The sequence below is a fragment of the Triturus cristatus genome, chromosome 2_2, assembly GCF_964204655.1.
Source record: "Triturus cristatus chromosome 2_2, aTriCri1.1, whole genome shotgun sequence".
Lineage (NCBI taxonomy): Eukaryota > Metazoa > Chordata > Amphibia > Caudata > Salamandridae > Triturus > Triturus cristatus.
Window position 1 is genome coordinate 843,269,215 of NC_140582.1, and position 18,270 is coordinate 843,287,484.

At 47.7% G+C, this 18,270-nt stretch overlaps 1 protein-coding gene across 4 annotated transcripts in view; it reads right to left on the reverse strand.

Moving 5' to 3' along the window:
• The window catches only part of SLC30A9 (solute carrier family 30 member 9), an 800,207-nt gene that overhangs the window by 720,813 nt on the left and 61,124 nt on the right, over positions 1 to 18,270 (reverse strand). For all 4 annotated transcript variants that reach the window (XR_014978192.1, XR_014978191.1, XM_085642175.1 and 1 more), the window contains exon 2: positions 10,193 to 10,357. Coding sequence is in view for 2 of the 4 variants with exons in the window: in XM_085642175.1 (XP_085498301.1) it covers positions 10,193 to 10,357 (165 nt within the window). In the remaining 2 variants the exon portion in view is untranslated. The remainder of the gene's footprint in view (positions 1 to 10,192; positions 10,358 to 18,270) is intronic.

Genomic DNA, 18,270 nt, shown 5'->3' on the forward strand with positions numbered 1-18,270 from the left:
AGAGGCGGGGGGGACTGGGGAGTGAGATGGGAATGGAGGCGGTCCCTGGACACATACAAGAGGCCTGGACAGGAGGGAAGGTCTGCTTGCTCAGGGAGGGGTTGAGCACCCGTACATAATTTACTTGGAAGGGGGGGCACATCGGGGGAGAGGTAGGAGATGGGGGCGCACTGACATGGGGGTGGGGAGGGAGCGAGTTGGGGTTGGGAGGGACGGTACTTCTCTTGGACACGGGGAATCGCTGAGTAATGAACAGTACTCCTGGGGGGGGATGGGGAAATTGGACAGAACGTTGGATTGTTGATTTGGAAAACAATAAAAATGTTTCAACAAAAAAAAGTATGCATTCCCGAAGGAGCAGAATCTGGGCAAGTGGCAACCTTTGGTGAGACCTGGATCAAATCATGGATGGCAACAGATGGCCGATCAACATGGTTCGCTGTGGAGCGCACCCAATGAGCTCTGGCACCCAGACCACTGCCAGGTGCACCGCACCTGCCTATAATAACCAGAATCCTCAACGTCAAAGACAGGGATGCGATCCTACTGGCTGCCCGCTCCCAGACAACCCTGTCTTAACAAGGCCACAAAGTCATGATCTTCCCGGACTATAGTAAGGAGGTTCAGACAAAGCGCTGATCCTATGTGGAGGTAAAACAGAAACGGCAAGCCCTGAACCTCCAATTCAGACTGCTGTTCCCGGCTCGTCTTAGAATGGTCTTCCAAAACAAAACCATCATCTTTGACAATCCAGAAGAGCCATGGACTTGGGCAACTGAGGAGCGTCTCCTCCAGCCCCACGAGACCACCTCTTCCCCTGCACTGCATTCTGAAACCACGGCGCCCTAGGCCTCAATGACAACACACCAACTCTCGCTGAGGATGAAACAACCACAGAGACACAACCGCATCGCCCACGGCTGTCGCCCAAACCTCCAAGGATCTGCCCAATCTTCCAAAACTCTCAGACCCAGGGGTGTGGAATTTAATATAATATCTACTTATCAATGGGGCAGGTTGCTTCATACATCTATTTGTCCTGTAACAAAATCTACTTGTCCCTTTGGTGCCATGTAGTGCGGTGACAAATTATAGCAGCAATCTCATTATATAAGCGCTCTGATATAGCCTCTCTGATTATGCCAGGGCTCATACCATAGTAATGTTTGAATACTTGCAATCCCCTTATGTTGCCACGTTTCCGCAGATCTACATACTGGGGTTGAAGGTAGTGGTAAGCAATATTTCCAGGGTTAGAATGCCCTTTTGAGTCTGTGCAAACCTACTAACTTGCAAGTTTTAAGGTTTTCAATAACTCTGCTCTAATCTTTTCCCATACTGAGAAATGTTGGAAATGTACTCTTGACAATGGCAGACGTAAACCTTCTTCCAGAGTAGGGGAAAAAAGTGGTAGGAGGGAAAGCGAACTTGCAAACACTCAGATTTTCGCATGAGTAAATCTAAACATGCATATTAATGCGGTTCACAAATATGTTCTAGGAGTACTATTTCTTGTCCTACTTCTGTAAATTCTTGGGAATTCACGAAAGCCGTAAAGCTGCACTTAATGCAAGGACATATACCATGGGTGGACTTTTGAGACTTTAATAATTTGGCCCCTAATTTGGTCTGGCATTGACTATGACCTTTTGCATTTATTAAAATTCTGTCTCCTCTCTCTCTGTATGGGTTGGCTGCACTGTGAGTGACAGCATTCTGCTCTTTCAAAAGGAGCATATCGGCACACAAAGTAGTTTTGTTCAGTGCCAGTAACTACTGTGTCAGTGTGTGCTTTTTAAGACCAAAAACAATTGTTGCTTTTGACAATGTTTGCTATAATGATGAGGGCCTGGCTGCTCCCACACCAATAATGTTTTACAAAAACCCTGCCAAAACAAGTTACACATTGACAAAACTGAAAAGCTGACAACTAATTTCAGACCTACAGGCTTTACCAATGATAGTATATTTTTATTTCCCATAATCTTATTGAAACTGGTTACACTGATTTTCCATTATAAATATTTTTGGGAAATACTAGCATGCATCAACACGTTACTAAATGATGCTGCAAAGAAATGGTACCTGAAATTTTACGGTAGTTTAGCTAAATGTATTTTTTCCTGCTTTCATTTTTTTATGGACATTTTATTTTATAAGCAAAGAATCATCAATCTTGCATTCAAGCTTCTGCAAATATTTGCATCAAATGAGAGCATTCTGGGAGCATTATACATAGCCTCATATTGTTAAACTTTGAAAACGTGTGAACACATTTTTATACTGGAACCACTGTCAGTAGTGCTGTCAGAGCTTAAAACAATTACTTCGAGCGCTCACCCTAATAATAAAGGCTTTCAATGAATGAACCATAAATACAAGTTTGAACAGCATTGACATATGGACAAGAATATTACCTTAACTGCAGAAAGTGCCCTTTCCTGATCCATAATGTGGTACTGCAAACTGGCAGTCAAAGGGTTTGTGCTGCAGGGGGTTGGGCCTACATGTCCCATGGACAAAATACACATGAAAACTTGTTGCCCTTGACCCCAAACAATATGTCCCGAGCGTCAGGCTATATGAATTTCACATCCCTATAGACCTGCCGCAAGACCAAGAGTCAGAGGAGATAAGATCCAAGGGGAGGCCACATTCACCGCTGATTAGATTTGAAGACACTGACATATCACAGACCACGACGATCTAACAGATATTCAACTGGAACCAGCCCTTGCAGCCATCCATAGAGGGCATCAGATTAGCGCTGCCCTTGACATTTATGGCTCTAGTGTAATTAAAGTGACTTGATCGAGACTCAAACACATCCCACCACAGGAGGGGTCCACCACGTAACTCATGCACTAAGCCTATAGTTTAGTCTAGTTACAACTTGTTCTAGTTAGGACAACAGATGTTTCCCTTTAAAAAGTATAGGGAGGGTGGTTGGTTGCGGGACCGTTGTCCCAAAGTTAAGTTCAGTTTTGCTTTGTAGACGCAGCACTTACCTTACTACAATAGGCGCAGGTACACATCACTGCCAGTGTGAGATGACTAGATACCCAGACGGAGCCGGCCTCAGACACCCCAGCTCGCCAAGTATGCCACGGCTACCCCCTAACCCATCTCAAGCACTTTGGCCATAACCCAAAATCAGGGAGAACCCCTACAAATCCTCTCCTGGAATGTAAATGGGCTCCTGGACAAAGTGAAACGCACAGCAGTACTCTCAAAGGCTAGCCCCCAATGTCCTTTTGCTCCAGGAAACGCACCTCATCGGCAACCAATGCCCCTTCCTCGCCCAACACTGGTTCGAAAGGTCTGGCACTTAGGGTTTGAACTGGGATCCCAAGGAGCTGCGATTTTCCTGCGCAGCACCCTCCCTCTCACTCCTACGAGCATAACCAGATATCCACAGGGCCGCTTCGTGGCCCTCACTGGAACCCTAGGAGACGCGACCCCTCGGCACGGGTGCTCATAAATGGAGCACATTCAGACACTTTCCCGATTTGGCGGGGGACAAGGCAGGGAGGCCCTCCGTTGCCCCTCATTTTCGCCCTTGCCATTAAGCCACTAGCCTACCATTTCCGTGCAGACGCCCAGATTCAGGGTTGGTGCTGGCGGGGAGCACATGAAGACTGCATTGCTCTTCAAGCGGGCCACGTGCTCTTTCCTTACGGACCCGGCCCACTCAGGCCCCGGATGCCTTCAGTTCCTCCGCTCCTTTGAGGCAGCCTCAGGCTTGCGCCTGAACCCAGCCAAATCGACTCTGGTCCCCTTATACGTGTCTGGAAGTGCATAGACTGGCAGGCGAATACCCACATAAAGCACCTCTCCTTTAAATAGCTTGGCATTTGGGAAGCATTGCTCCTGGAACTCACCTGGTCACTCAACGTTAGTCCCTTACTTCCCAGAACGAAAACTGACCTCCGCAAGCGGCAATCCCTTCCTCTCAACCCAATAGGTAGAGTCGCCTTATTTAAAATGATGGTACACCTCCAGTTCCTATACATAATCCAGAATCTTCCAATACACCTCTCTCGTGGATGGTTCCGAACACTAGACAGCATAGCCACGGCTTCCTATGAAATACCTGGAGACCGCATATGGTCCTCGCCGCATGTCAAAAGGCCCCGTACGATGATGGAATGGGCATGACCAACCTTTATTTATATTATCTAGCCACTCACCGCATGGTGATACAAGACTGGTTCACCTGCGGCTGGTCCGATCCGGCGTATTGATTTGAGTTAGAGAGCCTCGGATTCTCCCGGATCCAGTCCATGCTCTACGGAGCCCTGATTCCCCACACACTCCCCGCAGTCATTAGAGCGGTTTTGATCACTTGGTTCTCAGCGATGCGATACACACAATGGGACAATAAACTAACACTACAAGCATCCTTGTGGCATGGCACTTGGCTTGGAGGGGTGGGAACGCTAGAGGGCTTTCGCAAATGGGCCTTGGTTGGAATCTCACAGCTTGGGGACATATGGAGAGAAAATCACATGTGCTCCTTCCAAAACCTACAAAACTCATATACACTTTATCCAACCTAGTTCTATAAATACCTGCAACTCCAACGTGCCCTCACACCCTATACACCTGCAGACACCACGTTCCCAGAATGTATTCCTTTAGAATCCCAAATCGTGATGGGTAACCTTGGGAAAGGAGGGATATTCAAGATCTACCGCTCCCTAATCAATAACTCCCTGACCTCCCTATACTCCCTCAGACATTGCTGGAGGCCTGGCTGGGCCCCCTGGAGGAGGAGGACTGGAGGGACACCCTGATGCCCCCCCCCGCACAACCACTATTCCCGCCAGTCTTCGGCTAATCCAACTCTATTACCTACACCGTGCTTACCTGACCCCAGCCCATCTGCACCGTGCAGGGTTCTGACCGCCCCCATATGCCCATGATGCCAGGTACAACCCGCAGATTTCTATCACATGGTATGGGCCTGTGGCCACCTCACCTTATATTGGGAGAAAGTAGTGTTCGAGCTGAGCGATATACTGGGCTGGGAGGTCCCGCTACCCCTACTCCTGGGAGTCATGGATGATTTGGATGGGACCCGGGTAGATAATTTTTTTCTTTGAACAGTGATTATGGTGGCCAAATGGGATATAGCGGAAGCGTGGAAGGACCCTGCTCCCCCTAGTATTACTAAATGGTGTAGAGGGGTAGATTGGTGCGCAGCACAAGAAAAACCCATATACGAAGCGGGAGGCTGTCCCGCCAGGCATGGCCGAGTGTGGGGGGAAATGGCTGGGACTATTGCTTTAATTGGAAAGAAGGGGCACTGGGGAATGAATTGGAGAAGACCATGTCTAATACAATTTCACACTGATAAAATACCAAGAAGACCTATGATAACATTTGCTTCGCTAACTGTAAGTCTTGTCTATGCTGCGGATTTTGTATTTGCATGCCTTTAAGAATCCAATAAAAGTTGTTATAATGTTTTTTAATCAATTTCTGGATTCAGAAAGGGGATTAAACTTCATACTGCCTTAGCAGGAATGGTACTGTTGCATTCCTTATGGTAGTGAATTACTGCCTGCTCATTTTCACTTCACGTTCCAGGCTATAAGACTTCGCATATAGAGAGTATCTGGACAACTAACTGGTCCCATTGCGGAGTTGCTCTCCTGTTTCTAGCTTGCCTAAGAAAGCTCCAGTCTTCGTTGTTCTTCGGCCTCCTGTTCTCATGATCTGTGTTAGAAGGTGGTTCTGACACTATGGGCCACCCGGATTTTTTGATTTTTGAGCACCTAATTGTTGAGCTTTTACTGTGGGGGAGCCTCATAAGTTGGGACTCACCCACAGTGAACTCAGGATGTAAGAGACTGCATGGGGATTTTACTGGTGTTCCCCTGGCTTGATCAGGCCACTGCGCAGCAGCTGGAGTAAGGGACACCGGGCTGGTTACATGCAGACATGTGTACATGCGTGTGCACACGTGTACGGGCTGCGCAGGGGAGATTCATAGCGTGCGCAGTCCAGGAGCAGCTACAAAGTGAATGGTGTGGCAGGACTTATGCAGTATTGGATGGTGATATGGAATAGGCTTTATACGCTGGAAAGAAACATGCCAGGGAAAGTCAGTGTGTTTTACTGTGTTTTCACTTCATTATTTCCCTAAGGGAATGTGGGGCCCATTGCTAAATTAACTTCCACAAGGCCTACAGTTTCCGGACATGCACTAAAGTCCATTGTATTGGAGGTGAAAAGAAGTATTCTGCAGAGTCCAAAGTCATATTTGTACTGCTTTTGGGTCATCCAGAACTGTCATATTTCTGTGAGCCAGCCAGGACCAGACCCAGGCTGAGGGCTGACCTCAGCTGGATGGATTGATAACCTTTCTTCCACAAGCCAGGGCCTCCTCTCCGCGAAGAGAAGATGGGAGGGGCTACAGGCTCATCCATCAGCAGCTGTCACTGGGTGCCAGGCACCAGGCTGCACCAAGGAGGGAAGGCAGCGTGGGCGAAAGGGGCTTCAGAGACACTGGATGACACCATTTTTAACAAACCCAGAGGCTGGACAAGAAGGAGGGAGCAGGGGCAGGGACGTGTTGTGTCGCAGTTTGATAGGACCAACAGAGACTTCCTGCCAGCCCCCTACTCAACTTTTAAAAAGTGCCTGCACAGGAAGACAAGCTCTCTGGGGTGTGTGCTCGGCTGAAGGTGCTGGAGCCTGGCGCAATGGGCAGTTGGAAGGAGAGACCCCCTGACTGCCCCCAGGACCCTATCAGCACCAGAAGAAGAGCCCAAGACGGGTGCACAGAAACAGGGGCCTCTGCGCAGGGACAAGAGGGGCCCAGAAAGAGAGCCTGGCGAAAGGCTGGCGCAGGGAGCCAGTGAAGACAGCACACTGCTGAATCTACGCTCTCAGAGTCCCAGAGGGCAGAGGAGAGTGTTCCCAGTGGCGGGGGCTGGTAAAGAGGAGCATAAAGCGCCCCATAATGCGTTGCCAGGCATTTGGAAATCTGCTGTTTTGGTGTTTTGTGGCCCCCAGAGGAGGGGGGTCACCCTCACTTGTGAAAAGGTGCTGGGGGAGCTGTTGGTGAGGCCCCCCCCCCCCCCCCCCAGCACGAAGAAATCTGCCATTTTGGTGCCTGGTGGCCCCCAGAGGAGGGGGTCACCCTCACGTGTGAAAAGGGGTGCAGGGGGGGCTGCAGGAGCACCGCAGTCTCCCCCAGCGTAAAGAAGAACTGTCCACCCCTAAGTTTCACGGGCCATCTGAAAGAATAACCTCTCAAGGGCTCAGCCAGCCTTTAACACCTTCTAAGCTGGAACTTATGTTCTACAGCTGAGGGTGTACTATGAAGTGCACCACGGAGTGAAGGGCTGAGTTGGGGGATGTCCGGAGAAGGGCATCCCCTGGAGGTGAAGTGGTGTAATTGCACCGAAATGCATTTACTATTGGTTATTTCTTTTCAGGTGGACTGAAAGTCACATGTGTAAAGTGAAGTACCTGTGTAAGGTGATGTTAACCCCTTCAGTGCCCGCCCCTTTCCCCGCCCAGTGCCGGCCGTTGCATTAGCGGGCGGGGTCTATGACGAGCTGGACTCGTCATGGGCACAGCGCCACCGCGGCCCATGACGAGTCCAGCTCGTCATGGGCACTGAAGGGGTTAAGCTAAATGGAGTTATGTTGCTGGACCTTCCTGCTAGGGGGTCTGGCTGTATTTATGTAATCCCATGCTTTTACCTGTGATTCCTTTTAAAGTGAAGAGGCACACTGCAGGAGAAGTGTAGTTGCCAGGAGTACTTCTTTTGAAGGGACTGTAAGTCACATGTGTAAGGAGAGGTCATAAGCCAAGTGGGGCTATGTTGCCAGACAGTCCTGCTAGGGTGTCTGGCTGTATATGCGCAATCCTGTGATTTCATCTGTGATGCCTTTAGGGGCTGTTATTGCAATGCATTCAAATGATCAACCAAGGTGATGAGTACTGTCATTCTAAAGTGTGCGTAAACATGGATTTTTGCTGCTGCGCTTAGGTGAAGACCCCAGACTGCTAGCCCTTAAGATATAGAGGTGCATACTTTATGGTCAGTAGGAGATGTTCAGTCAGGGTCATGTGTCACCAAGGCGGGTTTACCCCTTTTTAATGCTTGTTGAGGTAATGGGGTGGGTCGCCACTGGGATGGTGCCAGTGCGCAGGGCCCTCGCTCCAGGTTATGTTCAACTAACTGCATTGGGGGCAAGTTGATGTGCATACATGGAAGTGGTGGTACTAGACCCCACCCCCCCTGCGGGAGGGGTGGAGATGTTATGCAATGTCACAAAGTAATTCCAACAGCTTATGTATATTTGTAAATTGGTGCATAGTATTGAGTGGTGTGTGTGTTTAATAAATGTACTTTTATAAAGCAAAGTACAGACTGGACAATCAATTATTGAGTGTTATTTTTGTGCACCTGCAAATGGCGATTACTAGCCCACACCACCTCCCTTGAGTAAGCCTCAGACTGCTCTGCAACGCTACCCTCTGAGAGTCAGGCGCTACAATTGGGTGTTTGGTTCCCAGTGAAGGACAAATGTAGTCATGTTATTTGTGCAGGCCTCACAGATGCTGCCTCGTTTTCCAACAATCTCCATTTGAGAATGCAATTATTCTACCTGTTAATCCTAACAGTTTTTTTGCTACATCAGATTTTTTCCCTCTTAGGAAACTGACGTTTTCTTTAGTCAGCTATCTTTTACGTTTCTCTTCTCCACTTTCAACACTGGATTCGGAGGATAAAAAAGGGAAGCAACAGACCTTCACTCTACATCAAGAAGCTTCAGACAACTGTGCCAAAATGACCAGCTTTGACATGAACACAAGACTATGACCATCAGAACCAGAATCCTTAAACGAAGGATCCACATGATCACCAGCTGCCTGTAGAGAAACCACCTCCCCTTCGTTTTAATAAATGCTGCTTGCATAAAACAAGATAAAAAAAAAAGATTTAAACACACACACCAACACACATTACCAAGCCTAGATCACCCAAACCAGTGCACAGTGGATAAAGCCTTTTTACATGTACTTAGTACGCATATCTCTGGGCATTTTCAGTACAAAATATCAAAATAGAATCATTAGCTTTCAAACCACACACTGGCAATTGGCCCCATGCTCAAGGCTTGTTCTGAATGTCATCTCTGCCTTGGCCATGCCCTAAGTGTGAGGAGTATGAACAGACATAGGTCCTTTTCTCACCTTACCAATGGCCCAACCTACACAGGACTGAAGAACTCAAATTAGTGTGGAACGGTCTCGGTGGCTTGTTCTATTTCAGAGAGGAGCTGGCTTGGCAGTTCAGGCTGGACTGTTCCTATTGGAGTAGGGTCAAGGCTGATTTGCATATAGTTGGGCCTAATTTATGGTATTATTGTGGGAAAAAGAACAATGGACTGGGATTTACCAGTGATTACAAATGTCTGGGAATAATTCAGGTGTCCCTTCCATCACATTTCTTTTTAATTTAAATTAAGCAAATGCTAAGGCACAACTCAATATAGGGTCACACGCATGTCACAGCCCTCTCAAATTTCTATGGTCTCTTTTGAGGTTTAATGTGCAGACACCAACATTAGCATGGTCATCACGTTTCTACTACGTTTCTACTTTAAAGACATAATAACGGAGCCTCCTATATGAAACAAGATAATTTTCAAAATATATTCTTTGATGGTCATTGAACATCACCAGCAGTCTTGCAAACAACATTACAGACTATTTAAACAAGGTGATTTGTAACATACATTCCCATTACTAATCTGACAACATAAAATTAGGTCACAGAATGTTAAGGATACAGAAGGGAGACCGCATGTTAACCTGAGCCATTTCTGAGAAACTCAAATCAAACTCCAAGTGAAACAGTGAGGTGGGAGCTATCCAATCATGATGGAAAACTGGAAAATGATGGGTTCCAATCATTTCACACAAGAACAGATTTAACAGAATGCCAGGTGATCATAATGAAAGATCAATAGGTGATGACAGTCTTCACTATTTTGACACGTGATTTTAGCAAAATCCTAAACAGACAAATCCCCGAAGACTATGGTCAACTTGATCTCATAATGCAGCAGCCAATCCATAACAGGTTGAATTGTTTATTTTCATGGAATTAGGTTTTAAGTTATACCTTTCAGTTTTTATAACATTTTCAATTAAATAATCATACCGGTAGTAGATTTTCCTGCTGGATTTGGTCCTTTAGACTCCTGTGATCCAGAGTTGTTCTTCTGGTCATCAGAAGAAAACACGCGAATTTGTGATGGCTGAATTGGAAGTCGCTGGACAGGTAGTAAGTACATGAGCGCTTTGCAATTTCCGAACCTCTGAGATGCTGGAAAGAAAACAAAATTCATTATTAATATTCACTAAAAAATACAAGCAATAAACTAGTCAAAAACCAGCTCCATGATCAGAACCAGAACACATTTTAACACCAACTTCCACCCAGTACCAAATCACTGCCAAGAAAACCGAGATGGCCAGGCACCAATTCTCTCTATTGAAGAAAATTAAACCATTTCTACCAGAAAGTGACTTCAGAACAGATGTTCAATCCCTTAGAATCCTGCAGCAGAATGGTGGCCACACCCCACGCTTAGGCATCTCAGGCTAGATAATGGCCCAACCTAACGGCACCCTATATGACACAGCATGGTTCATTAAGGGCCTAAAGATTTATGACCACATCATGTCCACTCATTCCCCTGGTCAGCCAGCACCATCTTCAAAACTAGCAGCATCACCTACAAAGCCTTCACGGCAGGCACAAGGTCTATCATGCTAAAAAACAAACCTGTGCAAACAAAAAAAAAAAAGCAGCATTCCTTCCCCAGTTAGGTATCCCTGTAGCCATCAGAACCACTACAAATCCCCTCCAATTTAGAAAAGAGCTGAAGATACATCGCTGAAAGAAATAAAAAAATAAAATAAAAAAAGGAGGCATGCACAAGATGGTGGCTACGTAGGAGGCTGCTGCCCGCAGCAAAAAGCTGCTTATATCAGCGGAACTGGGGTCCTGGAGTGACCACATCCCAGACAAGACCCCTCCAGACACATAAGTGGGAGTGCAGACACACTACAAGACTTCCCAGCTTAGTGTCTGACACAATGTTGATTGCGGTCCAAGAGCCGCGGTCTCTAAAATGGTGGAGGCAGTGATGAGCCCAGGGCCAAGATGCGCAGACAGTCGCGGGCACGAGCTGACCCCTTCGCACACCTGCTGAGGGCTTCTGACATTATGGAGGTGTCCCAACTCTAGCACATTACCCCTGCGAGGTGAGCACAACATGCACAGATCTCCCTGCGGCCTAAGTGCATGGACTAACTCTGGCCTACAGTCATGGGGGGGGGGGGAGGGGGGGAAAGGTGGTAAGCATGGGCTGCAGGTTCTCCACTCTCTATGGCCCTTCAGATAAAGTGCAGCATAGTACACTCTCCCTAATGAGCATGTACTCCAGTACAGACCATGGACCACCCAACAAGCAGGATACGGGGGGTGACGATCGAGGTAGGAGTGGTCTGGGTGACCCTACTACTACTGCCTTGGCCTGCAGGCCCTTCTGATATCTCATTATGGTGGCAGCATGGCATAAGAATGACCACATCCTAAAAGATATGCTCACATGCCCTTTGGGCACGTCTTCTAAGGATAGCCAGCAGTCTCCACGATGCCCCACTGCAGGGAATGGCTGGGATCCACCCCTGACAATGGCTTTTATGGAATCTCTTTTCACCTCCCTACGCAAAGACCTCCAAACAGTGAAGTGGGATCTGTTGCAGGACTTGAGAGATGTAAAACATAAACATGAGCTGGCGGTAATCGGCAACAAGGTCTGCACTTTAGAGGACAATGAAACAAAGCAGAGTGAGGAACTCGAACACTTGCAACAAGAAGTTCTGCGACTACAAAAACAGCATTCTGCCCTTCAAGCCCACACAGAGGACCTGGAGAGCACCAGTCGGAGCGGAGGGTTTGGACATAATGTGCTATGCACTGGCCCTCTATCACCAGATACTGGACCCCGGAGTCGAGATCACCATACAGCTAGACCGAGCACACACAGTGGGCTGCGCAAGTGCTGGCGGGGGGGGGGGGGGCCCTTCAGAAATCCTCACATGCGTTCATGATTTTCAACTCAAAGCAGCTATTCTTCAAAAAGAGAAAGATGCCCAGCCTGTTCAATTCCAAGGAAATAAAGTTGCTCTGCTCCAAAACCTCTTGGCCCAGATACTGATGAAATACAGAGGATTTTGACCCGCCACTGAACACCTCAGAAATAAAGGCATATCTTATTGCTGGGGTCACACATTCTACATAATTTTCCACAGGGAAGATAAACTCCACCAAATAAAAACCCTGGTGGAGGCGCACCGCCTCTTGAACATTCTAGAAGATACTGATTAGGACTCTCCTCCACGGAGGTCCAGCAAGACTGCTAAGGGACGTGCACCCCAATGGCACCGGGTCATGAGATCGCCAAAGGGCCTATGCCCGGACACCACTACTATTGCCCTAGAACGTCAAGCAATACTGAAGAGCCTAGTAGGAGACACTGTTCGTCAGGATGAAAGCTAAACCTGAGACACAGACTGGTATTGTATGCAGGGGCCTCACCTCATAGCTAAGCAGCCTTCTACCTGCTTTAGAAATGGCAGGGGGGTAAAAGAGTGTAAGATCTTTCAATGCACTTTCAGATGGGTACTACACTGCCCCCAGTCCAGGATCCACCATCAGGGCTCACTTCTTTCCCAGCAGTGTTAACTGACTATGTTGTTTTCTTGTTTCTGTTCATGTTTCAAGGAGGAACGCAGTAGTACTCACTGTATCCAAAGGGACACTCTCAGACTCTGGAAACTATTTACACTCACATGCAGCCAAACTCACCTGCTTGCTGGCCACGCTACAAAGACACTGCCCACATCTGAGGGCTGACCGTGCACAACCACAACTACATTAGCATTAAGGTAATTACCTTCAATGTGCGAGGCCTTAGCAGCTCAGCTAAAAGGCCAGCAGTCCAGTCCCTCTTCGAACAGGACGGTGGGGGAATTTGTTTACTTCAACAGATGCATCTGTTGACCCAAGACTGGCACAGGATGAAATCCCACCATTACCCACACCAGTACTTCTCCGACCGAACCAAGAAAGGGGGAGTTGCCATTCTTATTTCACGTTCCTTCCAAGGGGCGGCTGTGAATAAAACGGCCTGAATGAAAGGCAGACTACTAGCATACAACATCCAAGTGGGAGGGCTTTCACTTACCACAACACAACCATTTATGCCCCAAACGAGTTCCAAGAGCGAATCCCGAAACGGGTGGTGTTGGAAATCTTTGAATTCCCTGACCAAGCAATTTTGATAAGGGCTGACCTCAACCTGGTGATAAATAATTACCTTGACAGTTCGGGCCGGTGCTTTGGACAGGCACGGGACCTCTTGAGGGGAAGAATGGAGTAGCTGCAAGAGGTATGGATAGGATACATATGGAGGATATCATACCCGGTCGTGTAGTTTCCACCAATCAGTACTGCACGTTGTGGACAACATGAACTTAGGGCAGTGCCAGGCTGATTCCATGCACCCCTCTAGGATAGGTTGTCCCTTGGACCAGCTAGCTCGTAGTGCCACCGTTAGCCCCCCTAACCAAAACAGGGAGCAAACAGTTCTGGCAACCAGTGAACTTGACAACTCTGTTCCCTCAGGAACCGTGCTGCCAGACTTCAAACTTTAACTCAGTCACTCGTGCTTTCTTTTGATCAGAGAAATATACAAAGAATACATAGAGGGGCGTTTTCAATATTTATTGAACCCAAGTGATTCTTGTATACAATAGGAGGGCTGCGATGAATAATACACACAAGCAGGTAAACATTACAATGAGTGTCAAGACAGAAAATAAAACAAAAAGTTGCACCATCTTGTTGAGACAGGTTATATATGTATACACATAGGCGATTGTAACAACCGAGCGTATCCCTACGATGCTAACTATAACTTAATATATAGTTTGGCAAGAAAACCTCTATATGTATGATCTAACCACTTTACCTGGTGGGTAAGAGTGTCCGACCTAGTCTTGGTCACGAAATGGACACCACTCATGGAGAGTTCAGTCAGCTGCTAGGCGAAAGCTTCAGCATGCAGGGACACCTCGAGATCAGCAGAAGTGTCTCCTCTGATTATTTTAGGAAACAAAAGGCAAATGGCATCCTTGTCTAGGGTCGGGATTTCAATCGGGTAGTCATTGTTTGTGTTCTACAGATAGCTGTGTTGCCATATGGATGCAATAATAAAACACATTTGTATTGCGCATGTGAGACGCCAAGCACCAGATGCCAAAGCAGTGTGATAGGATTCTCACAAAGTGTTCTGTGTCTGCAAGGTCGGTGTTTCTGTGAAATCAATCCAAGCATCACGAATGGAAGATGTGTGTCAAATGTTAATGTGATAAAAAGGGGGGAACTTTAGGAAGAAGAATTCATGTATATTGAAGAATTATACTAATTCCTACCGGGCCTAACTACGGCACATATGTTATGTTATATGCACTTGTAGCGCGCACAGATACTCCGAAGAGTGTCCCGGCGCGAACCCGACAAGGATAACACAGCCAGAGAAAAGAGGACTAAAACAGGAGGGTTTTCAAGTGCTTTTTAAAAATAAGAGGATCTTTAATACCCCTCCGAGTCAATGGCAGAGCATTCCAAGCCTGAGCCGCCAGCCGAGAGAAAGAGCAGCCGCCCAGTCTTGCGCGCTTAAAACGAGGAATCTCTGCCAAAAGTTGAGAGGACGAACGCAGCTGTCGTACCGGGGCATAAAAGGCCAGCCTGTTCTGTAAATAGGTAGGGCCCAAACCGTACAAGGCTTTATGGGCGATGGATAACATTTTGAATTTAATACGGGCCTTTACAGGAAGCCAATGCAACAGTCGCAAGTGTGCACGCACACTACATCTGCTTGAAAGGCCCAGCAGAAGACGGGCAGCCGCATTTTGGATCACCTGCAGTTTATCTAACAGGTAACCCGGAATGCCAGCATACAATGCATTGGCATAGTCAAGGCGCGAAAGGATTAGAGCACGAACCACAGTTTCCTTAGCAGCTCTGGGCAGAAGAGGAAGAAACTTCCTAAAAGACCTGAGGATGCTAAAGCAAGAGCCTGGTAACTTCTTAACCTGGGAGGAAAAAATCAGGTTCTCGCTAAACCAAATCCCAAGGTTCTTAACAGAGTCACCCTTAGAACAAGGGAGTGGAAACCCAGGAGGCCATAGTTTCCTTCTAAAGTCGTCCGGGAAGGAGCCATACAAGAGGATCTCAGATTTCCCCTCGTTACATTTGAGCTGAGCTTGGGCGAGCCCGCGAAAAACCGAGGAGAGGCACTGTTGCGCAGGGAGGACAGAGACCTCGTCTCGACCCCAGGAAAACAGCAGTTGAGTATCTGCATAGGCCATCACCTTAGCCCCCAAGGTTTCGGCCAGATAGATAAGCGGAGTAACATAGATTTTAAAAAGAAGGGGACTAAGGGATGACCCCTGAGGAACGCCAGTAGCCACTGTCTGTGATGCCGAGGCACACGGGGAAAGCCATACCTGCTGAGAACGGCCCTCTAAAAAGGACCTGACCCAACCCCATACTGACCCAGAGATTCCAATCTCGAGGAGGCGATCGAGAAGTAAGGCATGGGGCACCATATCAAAAGCTGTCGAGAGGTCCAGCATAACCTGCGCAGCCCTCCCCCCGGCGTCAAGGCACTCTCTAATTGCCTCCGATACCTCCAGTAAGGCAGACTCAGTACTAAAAGCCGCCCGAAACCCTGATTGCGCCGGATGGAGCAGGCCAGAGGCCTCCACATAATCCATGAGCCGATTGGGGACCACCTTTTCGCAAACCTTGGACAGGCTAGGAAGCAAAGAAATGGGGCGGTAGTTTCCTGGGGAGAGAGGGTCCAAAGATGGTTTCTTGAGAAGGGGAAGAATTTTAGCTTGCTTCCAAGAGGATGGAACGCAGGCCTCCCGCAATGACATATTGATAATCTGATTGACCTCCGGATTAACACAGTTCGCAACGGCAGCCAAAAGCCTGGCCGCACAGGGATCTGCGAGCGAGCCAGAATTTAGGTCCATCAAAATTTTAAGAGAAGTAGAGAGATCTACCATTGAAAAAGAGGAGAAATTGGGGGAAGATTCGAGTGACCGAGAGACAAGAGATACCTCGGACAGATGTATGAGAGTTAGTGGCAAAGGTGGATTGAATATCCAGAATTTTGTCCTGAAAGAACTTTGCCAGTATATTACACCAATCCTCTGTAACAAGAGCGGGACGCACCAGAGCTATCGGAGACAAAGCTTTTTCCTATTGAGAAAATTTCTTTAGAGTTATTATTCGCCTGGTCAATCCGCATTGTGAAGTATTGACTTTTAGCCACCGCAATCGCTACGTAATAGCTCTTTTGTTTATATCTCAGCGTAAGCTTCGCCAAGGGACAGTAGCCACTAGAGCGCCAGGCCCTCTCCAACACTTTGCACTCATGTTTCTGGATTTTCAGCTCCGGCAGGTACCACGGTTTAAGAGGGCGATTCTCTGGTAAGCTTGGATGGGCGGGACGACGAAAGAGAGGACACTGCATCAGCAATCCACCTCGTGAACCCAACCACACACCCTGTAAGATCTTGTTGACAGGGGGGTCTAGAAGCAGCCAGGGAAATCTTGAATTGCAAAGAATCAATTTTAATAAATGTCGGGGGCGGAGAGAGCGCAAAGACTGAACTGGCCGACTAGTGTTCCAGGAAAAGCTGATGAGAAAATGGTCCGACCAAGGGACCGGCACAGGATCGTCCACTACCAATGGGAAATTAGGGCAAATAGGGTCGAAAATGTCGCCACCCTGATGCGTGGGTAAAGAAACCCACTGGGTAAGGTGAGCAAGTTGCAGAAAGTCAAGAAAAGCCATCGACTCCTTTGAATCTTGTTGATCAAGGTGTAGGTTAACATCCCCTAGAACCACATAGTGGGAGAAGCGTAGTGAGCGTTCAGCTAGCGCATCCCCACATGATTTCAAAAACGCGCTGGCTAAACCAGGGGGACGATAGATAAGCGAACCGCCTACAGTAAAGTGATCCGAAAGATGAATACTAAAATCCAAGACCTCGCACCCATCCCACAGGGTGGAGACCTCGCTATGCAATATTAAATTCTCTCTATCAAGGATCGCTACACCACCTCCTCTACCAGCAGGGCGGTCAAACCTACAAAATTTTAAACCAACGGGTGTGACCAATGCAATGATGGGGTTGGAACGGTCGTCCAGCCAGGTCTCTGTAATAAACAATAAGTCAAGAGCATTGTCCAATAGTAATTCAGAGACCTCGAAGTGATGTTTCCTCACTGATCTAGCATTTATCAAAGCGGCTTTCAAACGCTGCCTTTTCGGAGCGTTAGTGAGAGCCGAGGGGAGCTCAGGATTGAAGACAAAGCCACAGTCAGCACACAAAAAAATCGGCTCTAAGGGGTGAGGGCCTATTCCCAAGACAGGGGCAGGGGGGCGGTCGAAATGATTTAAGGGACTCACTTGACAGCTGGAGGTTAGCTCTGACAGTAGGTACAAATTGGGCAGCATAACTAGCCTCTGCCGCTAACTTGGCGCGGACGGACACAGATGGGCTTGACTTAGGCGCGCCAGCGGCGCGCCCACTGCGCGTCTGAGCCTCGCCCATTAAGTAGGGTTAGAGTGGGCACGTGCAGCGTGCGAAAGCTAGAACGCTACTCGCAAATGGAAATGGCACAGGTAGAATCGGCGCTAGGTCCTATGAAAGGAGTTGTACACAGCACCAAGGAGCAAGAAATATTGCAGCCAGCGATTTGATTTAAAAACCGGAGTTGAGGAGGCACCAATTAGATAAAAAAGTAGCAGCATTTGAATTTTAAAAATACTTCCCCCCCGAAATAATGAACAATTCCCCAACAGCACAGTAAAATAGTTTACACTTTGCACTTTACAATTCCCAGCAGCAAAAGCAAGACTCCCCCACATAAAAATAAAACTATTTAAAAAGATCGAAAAGCGTGGCAAGTGAGAGGAAACCTTGTCAGGCCATAACATACCCATACACATAACAACCCACATGCCAGGGACTACAACTATTACTCATCTGAGGGAGGAATGTGCCAGGCTTCTTACCCATAAATTATGTGCCAAGCAATAGACCAACAGTGTTAGTGCCCCTTGTAGCCCGAACAGCCCGAAG